Source organism: Salvelinus sp. IW2-2015, linkage group LG26, assembly GCF_002910315.2.
Source record: "Salvelinus sp. IW2-2015 linkage group LG26, ASM291031v2, whole genome shotgun sequence".
Taxonomy (NCBI): Eukaryota; Metazoa; Chordata; class Actinopteri; order Salmoniformes; family Salmonidae; genus Salvelinus; species Salvelinus sp. IW2-2015.
In genome coordinates, this window is record NC_036866.1 from 3,330,532 (window position 1) to 3,351,058 (window position 20,527).

Here is a 20,527-nt window from a genome sequence, read left to right on the forward strand (position 1 = left end):
GACTCCTCTCCATCACACTCCGTTGTGGGCTGTCTTCTCAATCTCGTTCATCCCTATTTTTTAGGACAATTTGCCAGGTGATTTGAGGGATTAGCCCTGTAGGCTCGGCCCGAATTTATATGTTCTCTGTCACATGGAGRTGCATGGAAAATGGTCCAGTAACAAAGGACAATGCCCAAGGACTAGTAAGCCCTTCCCCCTCTGAAGGGACGAAATATATCTCTGTTACAGTGTTCAGAGGACTGACTATTGTGACAGACTAATGCTAAAGTATCCATGTTTGGTATCTATGTGAAACTTGTTCACTGAGGAGAACTCTGATGCTATCGATATTGATGTATGATCTCCGTGGTTACTGTTCACTGAGGAGAACTCTGATGCTATCTATATGGATGTAAACTCAGCAAAAAAAGAAATGTCCTCTCACTGTCAACTGCATTTATTTTCAGCAATCTTYACATGTGTAAGTATTTGTATGAACATAACAAGATTCAAAAGCTGAGACATAACCTGAACAAGTTCCACAGACATATGACTAACAGAAATTGAATAATGTGTACCTGAACAAAGGGGGGGAGGGTCAAAATCAAAAGTAACAGTCAGTATCTGGTGTGGCCACCAGCTGCATTAAGTACTGCAGTGCATCTCCTCATGGACTGCACCAGATTTGCCAGTTCTTACTGTGAGATGTTACCCCACTCTTCCACCAAGTCACCTGCAAGTTCCTGGACATTTTGGGGGGGAATGGCCCTAGCCCTCACCATCCGATCTAACAGGTCCCAGACGTACTCAATGGGATTGAGATCCGGGCTCTTCGCTGGCCATGGCAGAACACTGACATTCCTGTCTTGCAAGAAATCACGTACAGAATGAGCAGTATGGCTGCTGGCATTGTCATGCTGGAGGGTCATGTCAGGATGAGCCTGCAGGAAGGGTACCACATGAGGGAGGAGGATGTCTTCCCTGTAACGCACAGCGTTGAGATTGCCTGCAATGACAACAAGCTCAGTCCGATGATGCTGTGACACACCGCCCCAGACCATCGCGGACCCTCCACCTCCAAATCGATCCCGCTCCAGAGTACAGGCCTCGGTGTAACACTCATTCCTTCACCAATAAACACGAATCCGACCATCACCCCTGGTGAGACAAAACCGCGACTCGTCAGTGAAGAACACTTTTTGCCAGTCCTTTCTGGTCCAGCGACGGTGGGTTGGTGCCCATAGGCGACGTTGTTGCCGGTGATGTCTGGAAAGGACCTGCCTTACAACAGGCCTACAAGCCCTCAGTCCAGCCTCTCTCAGCCTATTGCGGACAGTCTGAGCACTGATGGAGGGATTGTGCATTCCTGGTGCATCTCGGGCAGTTGTTGTTGCCATCCTGTACCAGTCCCGGAGGTGTGATGTTCGAATGTACCGATCCTGTGCAGGTGTTGTTACACGTGGTCTGCCACTGCGAGTGCGAGGACGATTAGCTGTCCATCGTGTCTGCCTGTAGCACTGTCACAGTACGGACATTGCAATTTATTGCCCTGGCCACATCTGCAGTCCTCATGCTACCTTGCAGCATGCCTAAGGCATGTTCACGCAGATGAGCAGGGACCTTGGGCATCTTTCTTTTGGTGTTTTTCAGAGTCAGTAGAAAGGCCTCTTTAGTGTCCTAAGTTTTAATAACTGTGACCTAATTGCCTACTGTCTGTAAGCTGTTAGTGTCTTAATGACCGTTTCACAGGTGCATGTTCATTAATTGTTTATGGTTCATTGAACAAGCATGGGAAACAGTGTTTAAACCCTTTAAAATGAAGATATGTGAAGTTATTTGGATTTTTACGAATTATCTATGAAAGACAGGGTCCCTGAAAAAGGGACATTTCATTTTTTGCTGAGTGTATGATCTCTGTGGTTACTGTTCACTGAGGATAACTCTTGGTGGTCAGGTTATGCGCTGACACCCTGTGGAGACTGGGCCTTCGTGGTCAGGTTATTCTGTAAATTTGGTATTGTTTGATTGGTCAAAGGTGGTTGGTTTTGGGTTGCAAGGTTACACCTTCAGATGTAATAAATGGAATTAAATGCCTTTTGTTCTCTCTCTTACCCTGTATCCTGCCCATGGAGGAAGGTTGTATGACTCATTTGAATTTCCTAGACTTTTAGGCCTCAGGCCTAGTAAGCATCTCCTTGTTCATGCTTAACCTTAGGATCTATATTCGTTGAATGCCTTGGAATGCTTGTTAATGCTGTGGAGCTGAAGCTTCCTGCCTTGTATGTGAATACATTCATTGTTAAAATATCTGCCTTTGATCTAGACAATTGTCAGACCAATTCTTACGTGTCAGGGTCAACTCATTGCCTAACGCTTGCTTATTTTAAAGATCTTTATGGAGTCAAACATTTGAATAGGCTAATTACATGTTAAATATTACTGCCCACTACAGTCCTACCTTTCAGGGTAGAGTTTGCCTGGTGATTTTGGAGGGGTCAGACTGATTCTAGCATGAGTTACATACAGGTACTATGCTAGCCGTGAGATATTAGCACACAAGACCATTTGAAAAAACAAAGATGTTTATTGAATGGGTAATGGAGCAGATTGCTTTCCTCTCTTTTCAGACAGTGAGGACAACAGTCCATCTTAGCCTGTTCAAAGTCTCCCACAAGCTAAATCTTTTGACTCATCTGAGTAAGGAAGTGTCACTGACCGCAATGACAGGGCGAGCCGCCAACTAAGAGGTAAGACACAAAACTACATAGCCCAGGAAACAAAACAGCATGACGAGAAACAAAAAGACAGTGACCAAAGGTCCCACCCCCCTGCCCCAATCTCAAATAGACGTTTTTCTCCCCATGGCTCAATTAGCTCACTCTGGCTATTTACAGTTTAACTGGCCTCATCTCGGCCTGGGCGAAGGAGGGAGAGGAGTAATGAAATGGGATGTCAGTCGTTGTCTCTGTCATGATAGGCTGGGGGGGGGGGGTCCATTGGCTGTAAAGGGGATGTGTTGGTGGGGGGTATTATTCCTGTGTATCAGTCGTATTCAGGGGTGTGTGTGATGGGGGGGGACAAGGCTTGGTTGTTTGTTATTTGTCAGAGGGGTGGATGACTCCCCCACCCCCCCTATCTCCAGCATTCTGTTCTGTGGGCCGCTCAACCGAGGCCAGGGTGGCTGTGACCTCATCCACTCTCCTCTCCTCCACAGTCCCATAAAACACCAGGGCTTGACGTTACGGCTTCTTCACCTTCTTGATGGACGAGGAGCTGGATGCAGATTCTCTGCGTTTACGCTGGAAAGACAAAAGAAATGCACCAAACGCTGTCAGTCATTGGTCCAGAACACGTATAAACCTGCATAATTTCACATTAAACTATGAGAATACTAAGAACTGTGCACATTGGAAAATGTTCTYAATGTATTCTCTTTGACAAGTTGTATTCAGCTAACGCCTGTTAATACAGCAGGGTCGTATTCATTAGGATACACTATCAAAACGTATTGCAACGGACAATGAAAATAGGCATTTCTTATTGGACAAGTTTAGCAGGGATGCAAACTGGTGAGGGCTCAAAAAGATGACACAAACATGCAAAACATCTCTGCTAGGAGGAAATGCAGGTTGGAACTAATTAAACAACAAAGAATATGAACTACATGATCAGTCTCGGTGTGTAAAATAAAAAGTMGTTAATATGAACCTAACTCACAGCTAAAAAATGTAAAGAAAACAATCCAATGTTTTGTTGCCTAGACTTTACTGCAAATGACACTCAAGTCTTGAGAAAGAAACACACTAATATTGCAATTAGCCATGAAGGCCTTTATAATAGAACGCTTGTGACCACACACATCTAAATATTGCACTTGAGAAAAAAACATCTTAAAGTAGCAATAGAATGAAAGAAACAGGCATTCTATTTTTGCTGTATTATAGTGGCCACTATAGATATCGATCAAGAGCACAAGGCTACATGTGTGCAAGAATAACGTTCACTGAGTAAAATGAGGTAGAATCCAGCCAGTAGTGATCCAAACCCCCCCTCCTCTCCTCTCCCAAACTTTTCTCATCGAATCTACACGAATCACGCAGGTCACCTATTTTGGATTCAAAATGGCGAATTTCGCCAAAAAAGGTGACCAGTTTGCATCRCTGGTTCAGGTAGTCCCTCCCGTGTCGGTCTGTTTAATTCCATTTCAAATCATAACAAATTTTATTTGTCACATGTGCCGAATACAACAGGTTACTGAGCGACTTACTGAATTGGGGGTGAGCGGAGCTCCCACCACATCGATGATCTGTTCCTTGGCCTCGCCCTTGATGTCGTCTGGGCCGGGCCAGGCGGGCATCTCGGGGCCCCCAGGGGCCTCTAGTCCTCCTCCTCCTGGGGGCCCAACAGGGATCCCCCCTCCTCCTCCAGCCTTCAGCAGGGCCTCGTAGCGGTGGCGTAGCATCTGTTGTTCGTACTCACAGTTACCGTGGGCCTGCTTCAGCTCATAGACCAGCACCAGGTCACTGCGCAGCTCGTTGAACATCTGGACTATCTCCTCTGTGGGCATGGGGTTCAGGTCTACACAGAGAGAGCAGCGTAGGGAAAGATGAAAAACACACAGATAGGAAATATCCCACTAACCATTGTACGAGGCCCACAATGCATTGGCAGTAACCAAACGGTTTGCCTTGTTTTACTTGACCTACATGGACAAATCAACTCAAAGGATATTTAAGTCCAACTATCTAGTCAGAGTACCTTGGTCTGTGTTTGCTCTATTTTTTATTATTTTTTTTCACCTTTATTTAACCAGGTAGGCCAGTTGTGCACAAATTTGTTTATATCCCTGTTAATGAGCATTTTTCTTTGGCAAGATAATCCATCCACCTGACAGGTGTGGCATATCAAGAAGCTGATTAAACAGCATGATCATTACACAGGTGCACCTTGCGCTGGAAACTATAAAAGGCCACTAGTTGAGGGAGTGTGCAATTGGCATGCTGACTTTAGGAATGTCCACCAGAGCAGTGCCAGAGAATTTAAATGTTGCATTTCTCTACCATAAGCCGCCTCCAACGTCATTTCAGAATTTGGCAGTACGCCCAACTGGCCGCACAATCGCAGACCACGCCAGCCCAGGACCTCCACCTCCAGATACTTCACCTGCGGGATCGGACAGCTGATGAAACTGTGGGTTTGCACAACCAAAGAATTTCTGCACAAACTGTCAGAAACCATCTCAGGGAAGCTCATCTGCGTTCTCGTCATCCTCACCAGGGTCTTGACCTGACTGCAGTTCATCATCGTAACCGACTTCAGTGGGCAAAATGCTCATCTTCGATGGCCACTGGCACAGATGAATCCCGGTTTCAATTGTACCGGGTGAGCGGTTTGATGCTGTCAGTGACCTATGGTGGCGGTGGGATTATGGTATGGACAGGTATAAGCTACGGACAACTAACAACGAGCACAATTGGATTGTCYTGCCATTCATCCGCCGACATCAGCTTATGTTTCAGCATGATAATGCACAGTCCCATGTCGCAAGGATCGGTACACAATTCCTGGAAGATGAAATTGTCCCAATTCTTCTATGGCCTGCATACTGACCAGACATGCTCTGGATCGACGTGTACGACAGCGTGTTCCAGTTTCTGCCTATATGCAACAACTTTGCACAGCCATTAAAGAGGAGTGGGACAACATGCCACAATCAACAGCCCGATCAACTATGTGAAGGAGATGTGTCGCGCTGCATGAAGCAAATGGTGGTCCCACCAGATACTGACTGGTTTTCTGATCAACGCCACCTAGTTGTTTTTACAGTATCTGTGACCAACAGATGCATATATATATATATATATATGTGTATTCCCAGTCATGGGAATTACATAGATTAGGACCTAATGAATTCATTTCAAGCTTTTGGAAATACACTTAGAAAGTATTTCATAATACTCAAATACACCGACTCAAACGCACTGCCATGCCTTTAACCCAGACCGGTTTGGTATTTGAAATAATGTATTTGATTCGGAACACATTATTAGGGGGGGGGGGTGGGGAGCCTTGTGGTTAGAGCTTTGGGCCAGTAACCGAAAGGTTGCTGGATCGAATCCCCGAGCTGACAAGGTAAAAATCTGCCGTTCTGCCCCTGAACAAGGCAGTTAACCCACTGTTCCCCGGTAGGTCGTCATTGTAAATAAGAATTTGTTCTTAAAACTGACTTGCCTAGTTAAATAAAAGGTTAGATTTAAAACATTTATATATTTTTTTTATATTCTAATACACAGAAAATAAGTATTTCAGTAACACATAATACACATATTTGAACCCAGGTCTGGTTGTTTGTGTGAGTGAGACAGCGCCTTGGTTTGCTGTTTAACATTTATGCTGAGATTATGGTAGGTATTATGCCTAACTGAACTCACCCACTTCCCGCTCTGTCAGGATCTGGTCAATGGCCTTGATCTTCTTCTGGCCTACCGAGCTCGGCAGCTTCATCTGTAACACACACAGAAAATAATACGTTGGGGTGTATTTCAAATGGGAGTTCTTAATGGTGTTTCAAATGGGAGTTCTTTATGGTGTTTTAATGAGTTCTTTATGGTGTTTCAAATGGGAGTTCTTTANTTAATGAGTTCTTTATGGTGTTTCAAATGGGAGTTCTTTATGATGTTTTAATGAGTTCTTTATGGTGTTTCAAATGGGAGTTCTTTATGGTGTTTATGGAGTTTCAATGAGAATGCTTTATATTGGTCTTTGAGAGGGAAGCGGAGGTCCTATGGTGATATTTGGAGGGGGAACCATCTAAGCAAACCAATATACAATTCCTATACAGATCATGTGTGACTGATAATTTTAGTGCATGGCCATGCTTACCCTCTGGCTGCGCAGCGTGACTCCAGCTGATTTGAAGTCAGGGAATTTGATGCCTGCCGTCTCAGGAACAGTCTGTTGTGGACAGACGGGGAAACAGTAGAGAGGTGAGCACAGAGACAAGACAAACAAGCAGGGTGGCATCAGGATCCTTATTAAGGGATTGGGCGAATGGGAGAGTGTTTGTATACCGGTTTCTCCATCTCTCGTTTCAGCGGGAGCTTCTTCTTGGTAGCCTTGCGCTCGGCACGTCTCATCTCTGTGTTGGTGTCTGCTGCTGTGATGAGCTTCTGCAGGTCCTGGGCCTTCTTCTCACGATCCTTCTTCCTGCTCTCCATCTTCCTCAGCTCCTGCATCAGATACTCCTCTTCTGCCACCTTCAGGACAAAACGGGGAAGTGCAACATGAGCGGGGGATTAAAACAGAAGAATGAGTTACGAATAATATAATTTCAGCAATAACACTCGACAAGGCCCGAGGGAGTGCCTGGACACAACGCGGAGCGCCTGGACACAACGCGGAGCGCCTGGACACAACGCGGAGCGCCTGGACACAACCCTTAGCCTTGGTATATTGGCCATATATCACAAACCCCCGAGGTGCCTTACTGCTGTTATAAACTGGTTACCAACATAATGAGAACAGTAAAAAAACATGTGGTATGACATCAGCCAATCAGCATTCAGGTCTTGAAACAACCAGCTTATAATGGTCTGTGACCTCTGGACATACATTAAAGACCTTCACAGCTTGATAGATGCAAATATATTTTGGTCACATGGTCTGTTTCTAGTAGGAAATATTTCAGACATTGTATTGGATTCGATTAAATTGTTCATGTGTGCCCTAACTGCCGCCAAAAAGGCAATAATTTTAAAAATAATTTTTAAAGTGGTTTGAGCCAAATACTTCTATAAAAAATTATTGGGGAACTTATTCTGTAGCTACAAAAACTCTAGTGGGCTGGTTAGAGGCCAACTCCATCATCAAAGACCTGGGTTAGCTAACTGCTGTTTCAACCCCCCCTTCTTGCTCATGTTTTGTTGTTGTGGTAGTCTGTGACAGCTATCTCGTTTGATTGGCACTGATAAAAACACCCCCCCCCCCCCTAATTAAAAAAAATATAACACTAAAATAATTTAGGCCTATGCAATATAGCCATCCTTCTGTCCAAATCAATGTACAATTTTTTATTTAACCTTTAACNAAAAAATATAACACTAAAATAATTTAGGCCTATGCAATATAGCCATCCTTCTGTCCAAATCAATGTACAATTTTTTATTTAACCTTTAACTAGGCAAGTCAGTTAAGAACAAATTCTTATTTACAATGACGGCTAGGAACAGTGGGTTAACTGCCTTGTTCAGGGGCAGAACGACAGATTTTTACCTTGTCTGCTCGGGGATTCGATCTAGCAACCATTCGGTTACTGGCCCAACGCTTTAACCACTAGGCTACCTAATGAGTGCATTGTCTTAATTTATGCGATCCCAGTGAAAATATAACCCATGACCATGCCAAACTCCGTGCAGGAGTTAGACACCAGATACATAATAGGAATCAAAGGCTGAAAGTAATTGCACCTCAAAGGGATAGTGCAAGATTTTGGCAAATAAGCCATTTTCTACTTTACCCCAGAGTCAGATGAACTCATGGAAACCATGAAATTGCTCAGTAGCATTCGCGCAATAGCTGTACCCTTAGACTTCTAGTCATAGGCGAGTTAGCAATGGCTCGCAAATCTACTTTCAACTTCCTTCAAACTGCACACAGAGACATAAAAATGGTAACCATGATTTCTTCTGACTATGGGTAAGTAGACAACTATTATCTTGGACTACCATTTCAACCTTCAACACTAACAGTGGAATTGTCTTTGGGGAGGTGCTGCTAACCTGATCAGGCGTGCGGTTGAATAATCTCTCCAGTTGCTCTTTCCTGCGCCTCTCGTGACCCGCGTCAAATACGTACATCTTGGGCTCTGTCCCTGTTGCAGCGCGAACCTTGGTCAGCTTACCGCAAATGTTGTAGTATCGTTCCTTCAGGTCCTCCGTTGACCGTTTCTGAAAGTACAAATACAGAAATGTTACCGGCAGTTGCAATTATCATGGGAAGACATTATATTTCACGATGCATCACATTCAAATATTTGCCACCAAAAAATCCAATATTCTAAATGTTTTGAAATACTTGAATCTTTTCTGTATTGTGATTTGTGGATTCAAATGATGTATTTAAAATGTGTGTGTGTGTGTAATGTCAGTCATAGATAGCCTCCTCACTCTGTATTGCTGATGGTCGTAGCGGTCGTGGACGACAATGAAGCGCAGGTCAAAGCGCTTGCACAGGTCAAACAGGTGGTCCGTCTCCGCCTTGGTCCAGCCGTCATCATGGAGATACATCTGGTACTCCTGCTCCGAGTACACTGGCACCTGCACTGCCTAGGGAGGAGGAGACGGAGAGAGATTTTTGCATTTGCTTTGGCTATAAAGCCCCTATGAATTGAAAGAGAGTGAGACGGGAGGTCACAGGGATGGAGAGAGAGGGAAGGGGTATGGAGTGAGGGAGGTATAGAGAGATGGAGAGAGAGGGAGATGGAGGGGGAGAGATGTGTGAGACTGACAGTGATGAAGTGAACAATAAAGAGATAAAAACAATGAGAGACAGCGGAGAGAAACCCCTCTCCTTACCTTGTTGAAGCGGGCGAACGGGTAGTCCTTGCCTTCCTCTGCCATGCGTCTCCAGTGGTGGAAGACGGCTCCGTCTCGGCGGGCTGGGTTGGTGAAGGGCATCCATTTCCAGGGTCGCACCCGCTTACAGCCCAACTTGGCCTTCACTGTCCGGTAGCCCTGAGTAGTGTCACTGGGCAGCAGGGGGGGAGCATCTCTGCTGAGAGACAGGTGGTGGTCAGAATACTAATTCAGTGACACGCCCTATTAAACACAGCAATACAGAAATTCAATCACAAGTAAATACCATTTAATGACATCAGTGTTCAAGTAAATCTAATTTTATTGGTCACATACACATATTTAGTAGATGTTTTGCGGATGTAACGAAATGCATATGTTCCTAGCTCCAACAGTGCAGAAGTATCTAACAACTCAAAAGTAAAAGAATGTAGTATGTTCAGCCCAAGAGGCAGGGCAGCCAGACAGAGGGAGTTTGCGTCAAACAGGGTTCCTACTTCTTGTCTGAGTAGAGCAGGGCGTACACCTCTCTGTGCATCCCCTCTGGTCTCTTGAAGGTCAACGTTTCAGTTGTTTTCTTGGCCTTTTTCTGTTAATGGGAGGGGGGGGGGGTTACGGTTGAGTGCAGATCATCAACTGTGCAATTTAGATGTACACGATAGACTGTCAGTTGATAGGCTTTACTAATGAAACTCAACAATGGACAGTTGGGACACAGTAAGTTGTTCCACACAAGCCACTCTCACACACCATCAACAGACAGGTCCTCAGGCAGGTTGTGACCAGAGGGCATCATTCTTACCTTCTCGGAGTTGATGAAATCCTTCTTACTGATCGGCCCATCATTGTCCCCTCCGGCCAACTCCAGAATATCTCTCACATCGGCACCAGCTGCCATGATGACGTGGCTGTAAAGAATAGGAACTCTGTATTTGTATTCTGTCATTGTGTGTCAAATGTATATGTCATCACCTGAAGCTCACCTAACTATCAAGTTATTTACCGTACGTTCTTGGCTAGACATGGCAAGCAGAGCTAGCAAGCAATGTAGCTAGCTAATCTCTTTGCAGAGGCTACTACTCCGGTCTTTGCAGAAAGCCAACGTTAACGGTCTATAATTTATGGATACATTATTTAGTTAACTATGTATTAGGGGTATTCAAAGAGGATACCTGTATTTTGTGTCGATAATTTAGCTAGTTAATGCGTCGCTCACGTTGACTAGTTAACGTTAGCTTTCAAGCAAATATGTTCAGCTAGCCGGCTTTAGCAAACGTTGCAGCGCTAAAGCCCAGCAGGGACATAGCTAGTTATGGAATACTTCATTTTCAACGTAAAGTTTTACCGTTTACCTTTTTGGTGAATCCACGCGTCTGGTTTTGTCTTTTTAAGCAAATATTCTGTGAAAGTATAAAAATTGGCTAGCTAGCTAACCGGCTAACAAACAAGCTATAATCAACAAGCTTGCGTTCAGCGGAAACCGGAAAAGTAATTCTTCTTCGCCAGTAAAGCCGCTTCTGTAATACGTTTTTCGCCACCTACTGATGTGGAGGCGGTGAACTTGGGACAAAATTATTTAACCACATTATTTTTATTTTTTATTTTTTTTATTTCACCTTTATTTAACCAGTGAGCCAGTTGAGAACAAGTTCTCATTTACAACTGTGACCTGGCCAAGATAAAGCAAAGCAGTGCAACACAAACAACAACACAGAGTTACACATGGAATAAATAAACGTACAGTCAATAACACAATAGAAAAGTCTATATACAGTGTGTGCAAATGAAGTAAGATTAGGGAGGTAAGGTAATAAATAGGCCGTAGTGGCGAAATAATTACAATTTAGCAAATAAACACTGGAGTGATAGATGTGCAGATAAATCATTGATAAATGATATGACACATGTGATAAATGATATGACACACATGCCATATGTTGTCATATATAAGACATGAATACATGTAGAGAAGCAACATGTTGACTGTTTCATTAAAATCCTTATTAAAAACAAGTTTATTATTGTTCTGAACATGCCCCACATTTTCCAAAGTACATTGAAATTGGAATGATACTGTGTCGCCTGGAAGAAACATTCAGAAAATGATTGGATGGGTTATCAACAAAGATTACATAAAATTAAAATTTTAAGTGAATTGCTTTCTTATACTTGAATATAGAGGAATTCAACACCAAAAATGAAAATAACAAAAATGTTGTAACCTGTCCACTCTATTTTCTCATCTTCCTCATCCTCTACTTTCTGTTCATTCTGCTTGATCTCAGTGGTGTACTCAGACTGAACCACCACGCGGTAGGAGAACTGGTCTGAGTGGCACGGGTAGGCCTGGACCACACTACTGTTGACTGGGGTTTTGACTCAGCCAACAGTGAAATCCTGGACATGGAATATATACTCCCCTTCACACATCAGGACAACCTTGTTGAGGTAACGGATGCCATCCTGGTATTCTTTGGGCAACTCCCTGTTATTCTGGGCAGTTTGCGAGACCATTGGCAGCGTTGCACAGTGGAAATAGTTGTTTGAGCATTCATGGTTGTGGATATACACCCTGGTATGCCAGTTTAGCTTTTTAAACAGGGCAAAATAAGCACTGTTGTGCACAGGGGTGTTGAAGGAGGCACTGAGTCATGGCTTGCCAGTGTAGATCCTGGGTGTGTATTCCACTTTTTTATGGAGGAGGTCCCCAAGCAGCATCCGGAAGAGCAACGCATTGAACTGAACGCCCTGCAACATGCCGGCATTATACAGCTCTAGTTGGTCCATGTACAGTTTAGACTTAGCTTTGAGGTTGAAAACATTTTCAGCAGCGATCATGGGAAAAGGGATGCAGTCCAAAAGGGCCACCTGGTCTTCGTGGGTGGATAAGTTACCCTGATCCAACAACCAGTCCTCCAAACCTTTTAGCAAGAAGGCCTCCTCTGGCACTACCACGTCTGAACGGGCCAGAAGGTCCTTTACTGTGCCCAGGCCAAGACCAGTCCAGGCTGGGGAATGGCTCAGTGACTTACAGTTCCAGGCAAGGTAGCGCAGACAGGTTTCCTGCAGAACTGGGTCGCCTGTACAGACGGAGTGCTCGTACAGAGAGGTCTGGGTCTGGAAGGAGGAATCCTCTGGGAGCAGTGAGGTGAAGAGCCTCCCTTCCGCCTCCTGGAGCTGCGTCAGACTCCAGTCGAACACCATCTTGTGGATGCTCTGGGCAGAGGACGCAGTGATGTTGATTTGCCTTGTGTACAAAGATACCTGGGGAAGAAGGAGACACAAGATACATGGATTCTCTGCCACGACACGGCTTTGACAAAGAAATGGTGGATGTAATAACAGGCTAACTAGGCTCTGGTTTGTAAAGTAGAGCAGGTTGGTCTCACCTTACCTTAGAAAGTTGGTGAAATGAGGGTGGCAGTTGAGTCTGACGTCTAGGTTGAAGTTAATGAAGTTCTCCTCCTTTGAGACGTTTAAGATGGAGGCCTCTGGATCGAGAGTGACGGTCAGCTTGTGAACACAGATGTTTTCCACAGTGCTGTTTGCGATCCGACCCGCACCATGATGTCAAAGTCACAGTAGCGTCCACTTTCAAACAGCCCCCCCATGTGGTTAGCAAGGCCTGCGTTGTGCTCCAGGGCGTAGACACGGCTGATATTCTGAGCAGATTCTGATCAAATAAAAAAATATTGGTCAACCACATCATATATTGAAAAGCACAAACAGTATATAAACAAAATATCAGAAATTGATCATACATTTTCATCCAATCTAACAGAACGATTCATTGAAAACCCGGTGGAGGCTGCTTAGGGGAGGACGGCTCATAATAGTGGCCGGAATGGAATGAATGGAATGGTATCAAACATGGTTTTAATGTGTTTGATACCAATCCATTCACTCCATTCCAGCCATTATTACGAGCCGTCCTCCCCTCAGCAGCCTCCACTGTTGTAAACTGAGCACCTCCTTGAGCATGTACTGTAACAGTCGTCTATAGTAGCATCTCAAAGTGAGCCATGCACCAAACATTTCTGCTGTTTCAATTTTCATTAAGTGCATTTCAATGATACTGTGTCTGGTCTTTAGGTCTTTGTGGATGAGTATTTGTGGTCATTGGTCAGTCTTACCTCTCTCACAGACCACACTAGCATCCTCCGTCTGTTGGCAGTCAGTGCCCCCCCCCCAGCCTTTGAAGAGACCGTGGGACAGGTCTTGCCCATCACAGTTTAGAGCCTGTGTCCAGCCTGTGTCCAGATTACAGACGGGTCATGGGTCAATAAAAACAAACAGTGAAGGTGTGATATTCTGTACCTATGCAAAGACACACATGGGGCTAGTTTCCCGGACACAGATCAAGCCTCCATTGAATCAAAACTGCGATGAGTGGATACAAGAGAAGTTATACAGATCCAACCTAACTTGTCCGTATATTCCAGCCACCACGGCAGTGAGAGCACCAGGTTAGTTGAGATCGCAACACACCACCTAAGCCTCAATAATGTCCCAGTTGTCGTCACACACGGTCCCCCACTGTCCATTATATTAGACCTCCACACAGCCCTCAGAGGACAGCTTACCCCCCACCAGCCTCATGACCCCATTCTGTAACCCTGAATGGAGGCATTAGAGTACAGTCAGTAAGTCAGTCAGTTAGTCACATAGCGAGAAATAGTAATGGTGTCTTTTTGTAGGCACTAACTCCGCCATGGTTGTTCTATGAGATAATCTTCATCAGCTGACGTCACTTTTTGTGATTTGTTAAGCATTTATGTAATTTTAAAAAGGCTTCATAATTCATCAAGGTCATGTTAACTGACTGATATAATCTCATAGAATAAAACGTATAAGATCTGCTAAGTCTGGGTTAACCTCAGACCTTTTTTTCAGCATTTATCGCCAAACCCAATTTTTTCCACATTCATTTTCCCCAAAGGAATGGCTGAACGAACCAGAGGTAACTCTTTTCCGTTTTTTAGGACCGCAAGCTGGCGAGCTCTATAGTCCCCCAGTACCAGTTAACCAACTAAACAGTCCTTCAGGATAGCATGATCTTGGCCAAAAGGGTACAGATCACAAAAGGGTACAAATAACAACAAAATTATCAATAAGTTAAAAGGATAATAATTAACAAGCATCCAATTGTCTACTCTAAAATTAGGTTATGCTTTTTTATACTATTTAAGGGTGGTTTGTCAGACACTGATTTAACCTAGTTCTGGATGAACAAACAAACATACAGTGGAAACTGTTTTATTCTATATAAAATGTAAGCTAAAAAAGTATATTTTGTGTGCACTAGTTCATCACGAACTGATTTCTATCTGCAACAAGTCCATTTGGTGGAAATACCACTGGTGGGAAAATGCACATATGTTTCAATTGGATGGAAACCTAGCTACTGACAGCTACTCAATTAGCCCATGCTGGTACATTTTTGGAGATTGGTAAATTAGACTAGTTAGTCTAGCCAGCTATCTAAAGGTGTAGTATTCATGGCCAAATTACTGACTGGGGACGCAGGGCACATGCCAGAGGCCCTGACCCTAATGGGGGCCCACATTGATTTTGATAGTTACTCTCACTCAGATATCATATTAACATGGCACAAGTCAATTGCAGGAAATTAGCTCATAAAACTGCAAACATTTCTCCCCACCTCATCGCAAAATATGTAGAACTGCAGGAAATTAGCTGTAAAACTACAACAAAAAAACAGTTCTTTAAAGCAAATGTATTTGTTTATCTTTTGTTAATAAAATGTGTTTTCTGCTAGCAGATTCCTCTGTATAGTTTTTAATTCTGGTGCTGAGTTAATGTGTAGCAGATAATTGTATAGTTAATATACTATGTCTGCACCATCGAGAGCATCCTGACGGGTTGAATCACTGCCTGGTATGGCAACTGTATGGCAACTGCTTCTCCAAATAGCATTTTAGAATTGTTTAATTGTGTAGAAATGCAGTAAATGAGCTTCAACTTAAGATTCCTTGAATATAATTAGAAATACAGTTTAAACGACTTTTAAACCAATTTTCTATATAGAGAGCCTCTAAAATATATGTAAACAGACCGTAAATGTCGTAAATGTCTACATTTTTGTTTTCTGTGGAAAGCTGTGAGTGTTATAATACAATATCAGTACTTGTTGCATTTACAATTTATCTTAGCCCTATCACCTATCATGGCTCCCAAGTGGCGCAGGGGTCTAAGGCACTGCATCTTAGTGCAAATAATAAGAATTTGTTCTAAACTGACTTGCTTAGTTAAATAAAGGTTATAAACAAATAAAACATCAGCTGATTTCAGTCAGTGTATGGTCATGGCTAGAAAGCATACAGCTTTTGTCAAATTAATGTCAAAAGTTAGCATTTTAGCTAACCCTTTCCCAACCTTAACCTAATTTTCCTAACCTGCTATGTTAGTTATTCTAACCTACTAAGTAACCTTTCCTAACGTTTTACGAAAAGTCAAATCTGACAAAAACTGTATACCATCTAGTTAAAACCTCAGTGGCTGTGGAATGAATGCATTGTTGGAACAGAATGTTGGCAGTTAATTATAAAAATGTAAGGAATCATTCGTCTAAAACTGGCTGGCTACCTAGCTAACAAACATGCAGTGCAGATAATATTCAAATTCATTGTTTTACAGGACATCTTCTGACAGGACTAGCAAACCATAGTTGACCAATTCCCTTCCCAAAAAGGCAGACTTTTTCTAGTTCTATGGTGCACTGTACCAGGAGGGAGGAGGCAACGCTGCTAAGCAACGGTACACACAATTTGAGCCAGCTGTGATTTCCAGCTAATGCATGTCGTTTTGGCTTGATATTTTGGCAGTATACTAACAGCAGGTAATCGATTATTTTCAACAAAGCAATTCACGTTTCAATGTAGGCGTACTTATGTGCGACTCACTCGATAACATGGCTTGCTAGTTAGGCATTTGACTCAAATTTCTAAAAGCAGGCTTTTGGCTAGCTAACGTCACTGTACAGTAGCTAGAATAGTTAACGTTAGGTATTGTTAAAAGGCTAGTTAGGTCCATCCAGCTAACTAGCTAGCTACTTTTTCCACATTAAAGCTCTGCTTTGCCCTCTCTGTTTGACAGTGTCAAAAGCAATAATGTCCACAAGCAAGGAACAAGCAGCTATCAGTAAAGTTACGAGTTTCCTTCAAGAGTGGGATCATGGCAACAAGACGGTGCGCAGCCGCATGCTGACCGTTTTTCTGACTCAAAACACTGGAAAGACTTGCCCTGAGTTAGAACTGGAATTCGCACAGGTTGCCAGTCTCTTTCTGGCTCGGCTCACTGCCTGGATGAGGCTGACGTATCCTTGCATAATGCATTTGATGTGGTTAGATAACCAGTCCAGTGCTATGGTGTCATTCATATCCACATACAAAGGCCGCATGTTTGGAGAAGGGGATGCAAAACAAATGTGGTGTATTTTGGCATTTTCATTTACTCAGGCTCATTCAGCTACATGTTCGGAACATGCTTAGGTCTTCAACTGAAAGCAGTTGGTGTGTTCCTCTCTGCAGCTAGCAAGTGAGTGGAAAAACATAGTCTGAATTTGTATAGCTAACACATTAATCTCTTGCACCATAAGGTTTAGTCACATACCCTTTATCTTTCCACAGTCATCGTTATCTCATAGAGTTCCTGGAGGTTGGAGGGGTCCTAACCCTCCTGGAGATCTTAGGTCAGAAACAGACCAAGGAGGAGGACAAGGCAGAGGCCATTCGGCTGCTTCAGATAGTCTCCAACGCTGGACGCAAGTACAAAGAGCTAATCTGCGAAAGCTATGGTAAACAACTCACCAAACTATCTCTATGATACATACCGTGTTTTTAGTATGCAGTTGGATTTCTAAATTGTTACAGTTCAAATTGAAATGATCTATGTAGAGAGAAATGATTCGCTGTTATTGCTCCAAGATGTGTTGGGTTTTTCAGTCTATGATTAAAGACTGATTGGCAAATAATAATAATAAATCATTTAATTTGTAAAGCGCTTTTCTCAGACTCAATGCGCAAAAAAATACAAACGAATAATAATAAAAACAATCCAAAACACAGAACTTAGAACATAGACAACAATCAAAGCTATATATAGGTGTTGCCAGATCCGGAGGACATGAGAACAGAATTAGCAGAGGTCCTTGAAAGCGTTTCTGAACAGCACGGTCTTGAGCTGTGCCTTAATAACCTTTTACTGCATTGGGCTAAATCAGGGTAGTCTTAAACAAATCTACTTTGAAACCAAAGTATACACCTCACACACATGGTTATGGGCAACAACAAAATAAATAAGATCCCTGTACCATAGAGTTGAAATGTATACAATTTTGAGTTTGCACCCCAATATTAACCTTTATATACATCACAGAAGACTAAAATATAACAAAACTGTTTGACATAGAAACACCAGATTTTCAGCTGTTAAAAAAAATTGTTTATTAATGATGAAATTTTGAGAAATATGAATAACATTCCACCCATGAGGCCAGTAGTCATTTGACTGCAGGAGAGGGCTACAGGAGGACAGAGATTCTGCAGCCCTAATAGTGTCTGGAAGTGCGTTCAACAGCCAGGGAGCCGCGCAACTGAAAGCCCTGTCACCCCTAGTTTTTAGTCAGCTGCGGGGCTGCTGAAGGGAGAAGGACCTAGAGGAGCYAAGGGTGTGTGTTGTTGATTGGTTAATGTTGTTTGATTGGTTCTCAGACCATATCACCGTGTCCACTGTTTCCTCTCTCCACGTGGCTTGCAGGTGTGAGAGCCATTGCAGAGTGCCTGGCCAAGTCCAAGACAGAGGGGACCCAAGAGACAGCACGGGCCCTGCTGGAGTCCCTGGCCCATGGAAACCCCAAATACCAGAACCAGGTGTACAGAGGGCTGATCGCCCTGCTGACCTGTACCTCGCCCAAGGCCCAGCAACTGGTCTTGCAGACCCTCCGCATAGTACAAGTATAACAACACACATACACACAGGCAGTCACACACGCTTGCTGACACACAGGCATGCATTCAAGTGTGCTTACACACACACACACACACATGGGCTCAACTACCATGGGACATAACAGCTGAAAATCCAGCTGTGTGTGACCTTGTCATACACACCTGACTGCTGTGGCTTGAGTGTATTTATGAAGGTAAATGATTGGATATAATTCTGACCCCTAACAGGACATAGTGAAGGAAGCCCACCCCAGCATCGTGGGACCTCTGTTGAATTTGTTGAGGTCCCTGCATTTGGAGGTGCAATATGAGGGTAAGTAATAGCTAGGTGTGCGTGTCAACTCTCAGCTATCCAGACAGCCTGTTCTACATGTATTTCAAATACAGATCTCTTCCATTGACATCTTCAACATCCACTTGTACTTCACGCTGTAGTATCTGATTCCTATAGTATGCAGTATTATTTTATAATCTCTTTTGTAATTATTGTGTTGTCTATCTCCCCCCTCTCTCTCTCCCAGCTATCGAGCTGATCACAGATCTCAGGCAGTGTGAGGTCAGACCGGCGCTGCTCACAGGTCTCGTAGCGCTGCTCAAACCGGCTATGGAGGGAGTGCAGACATACAAGATCCTGGAAGGTCTCACATCTTCTCCTTATTGGTTCCCCAGTAAATGAGAGGCAAAGTCATTGTGCATCTAGTCATTGCGTAGTTCTCATTGCAACCCACTAAGAGCAACCCCATAGGACTTTTCTTGCTACAGTTCTAACAGTCCCTTTTCTTCACACACAAGATGTGATATTGCATACGTCTTTTAACATAGTCATCATGCCTGAAGCAATGTAGATCCCCTTTCAGTATAGAGTTTAAAACACTTGAACTGTTATTGATGTGTTGATGTCCATTCCATCAGACCCAGAAATGACCAAGATGACTGAATCCCTGCCAGTGTTTGTCCAACAAGCTGCGGCAGCCAAAGCTTTAAGGTGAAGTCAGAACCCTCATGTATGGGTATCCCTTAGAAATGTCATTCTGACATGGTCTGTGAATTTGCCACAAACTGTCTGAAACTGAAAACTGAAGTTAAATGCTGTATATTAGTAGAATCAGCGGCTAATCTGATTTATTTGTCACTCACTTCTTAACTTAGAAGCGATTTGCTTGTTATTTTATATTGCCACTCAGCCCATATTTAGTACTTTAAATGTAATGACATACAGATCAGTACAATTAGTACAATCCAGGCTGTATCACAACCGGCCGTGATTGGGAGTTCAATAGGGCGGCGCACAATTGGCCCAGCGTCGGCAGAGTTTGGTCGGTGTAGGCCGTCATTGTAAATAAGAATTTGTTCTTATCTGACTTGCCTGGTTAAAGAAAAATATTTTTTTAAATGTGTATTAGTCTGTAACAGTAACGTTCATGATCATCATATACCAATGCTGACCGTTTTGACTGTATGTGCTGAAGGTTGCTTGCTCAGGGGAGTCAGGAGCTGTCCCAGGAACTGCTTCCTCTCAGAGTGGTGCACCACTTGATGTATGCTATGGGAAACCAGGAGCATGCTGACGCCCAGAGACAAGCCAGCCTGGCACTGGAGGTAAATCAAATCGAATCAAATAGGTACACACCAGAGTTGGGGAATTGAAGGCAGTCAATTCAGGAAGTGATTTGAGTAAAAAATTGAACAACTTTTGAAATAAATATATTCTACTTTTCAGTTTATTAAGAAGTCATTGAAAAAAAGTAGCTTTTTTCAATATTGAATTGGAATTTCAGCTTACTTCCTGAATTGAACCCAACCCTGGTACACACACACACACACACACACACACACACACACACACACAGAGAGACACAGACACAGACACAGACACAGCCCTGTATATCTGTACAGAGTAGATACTACCCTGTATATCAGTACAGAGTAAGATACTACCCTGTATATCAGTACAGAGTAGTACTACCCTGTATATCAGTACAGAGTAGATACTACCCTGTATAT

General features: G+C 43.4%; 2 protein-coding genes and 1 pseudogene across 3 annotated transcripts in view; 1 reads left to right on the forward strand and 2 right to left on the reverse strand.

Moving 5' to 3' along the window:
* Positions 1 to 3,022: 3,022 nt before the first annotated feature.
* dmap1 (DNA methyltransferase 1 associated protein 1) lies at positions 3,023 to 10,456 on the reverse strand. 2 transcript variants are annotated; one of them, XM_024134625.2, is made up of 10 exons: positions 10,357 to 10,456; positions 10,052 to 10,143; positions 9,555 to 9,753; positions 9,147 to 9,305; positions 8,760 to 8,927; positions 7,053 to 7,238; positions 6,865 to 6,936; positions 6,414 to 6,486; positions 4,250 to 4,560; positions 3,023 to 3,281 (listed from the first exon to the last, which is right to left on the reverse strand). In XM_024134625.2, exons 1-10 carry the CDS (start codon positions 10,450 to 10,452, stop codon positions 3,222 to 3,224), a joined length of 1,416 nt encoding a protein of 471 aa, XP_023990393.1. In that variant the 5' UTR covers positions 10,453 to 10,456; the 3' UTR covers positions 3,023 to 3,221. The 2 variants fall into 2 exon arrangements, with proteins under 2 accessions (XP_023990393.1, XP_023990394.1); XM_024134626.2 differs by having other exon boundaries at positions 9,555 to 9,750; positions 10,357 to 10,455.
* A 1,747-nt stretch (positions 10,457 to 12,203) lies between these two features.
* Positions 12,204 to 14,153, reverse strand: LOC111952672 (galectin-3-binding protein B-like; annotated as a pseudogene).
* A 2,180-nt stretch (positions 14,154 to 16,333) lies between these two features.
* The window catches only part of mutyh (mutY DNA glycosylase), a 9,144-nt gene continuing 4,950 nt past the window's right edge, over positions 16,334 to 20,527 (forward strand). Inside the window, exons 1-9 of the mRNA XM_023971822.2 lie at positions 16,334 to 16,413; positions 16,671 to 16,890; positions 17,043 to 17,111; positions 17,204 to 17,370; positions 18,333 to 18,529; positions 18,752 to 18,836; positions 19,045 to 19,161; positions 19,436 to 19,508; positions 19,993 to 20,122. Of these exons, the coding sequence (XP_023827590.2) occupies positions 16,685 to 16,890; positions 17,043 to 17,111; positions 17,204 to 17,370; positions 18,333 to 18,529; positions 18,752 to 18,836; positions 19,045 to 19,161; positions 19,436 to 19,508; positions 19,993 to 20,122 (1,044 nt within the window). The 5' untranslated portion in view covers positions 16,334 to 16,413; positions 16,671 to 16,684. The remainder of the gene's footprint in view (positions 16,414 to 16,670; positions 16,891 to 17,042; positions 17,112 to 17,203; positions 17,371 to 18,332; positions 18,530 to 18,751; positions 18,837 to 19,044; positions 19,162 to 19,435; positions 19,509 to 19,992; positions 20,123 to 20,527) is intronic.

Bases quoted from the DNA above. Each gene is read 5' to 3' on its own strand.
- dmap1 (XM_024134625.2), bottom strand. From the start codon at position 10,452: ATGGCAGCTGGTGCCGATGTGAGAGATATTCTGGAGTTGGCCGGAGGG. The intron at 6,487-6,864 runs GTAAGCATGGCC...TGTGTGTTACAG, and splicing joins TCACGCTGCGCAGCCAGAGG to ATGAAGCTGCCGAGCTCGGT. The intron at 3,282-4,249 runs GTAAGTCGCTCA...TTGTCTTTCCAG, and splicing joins CTCCGCTCACCCCCAATTCA to CGTAAACGCAGAGAATCTGC.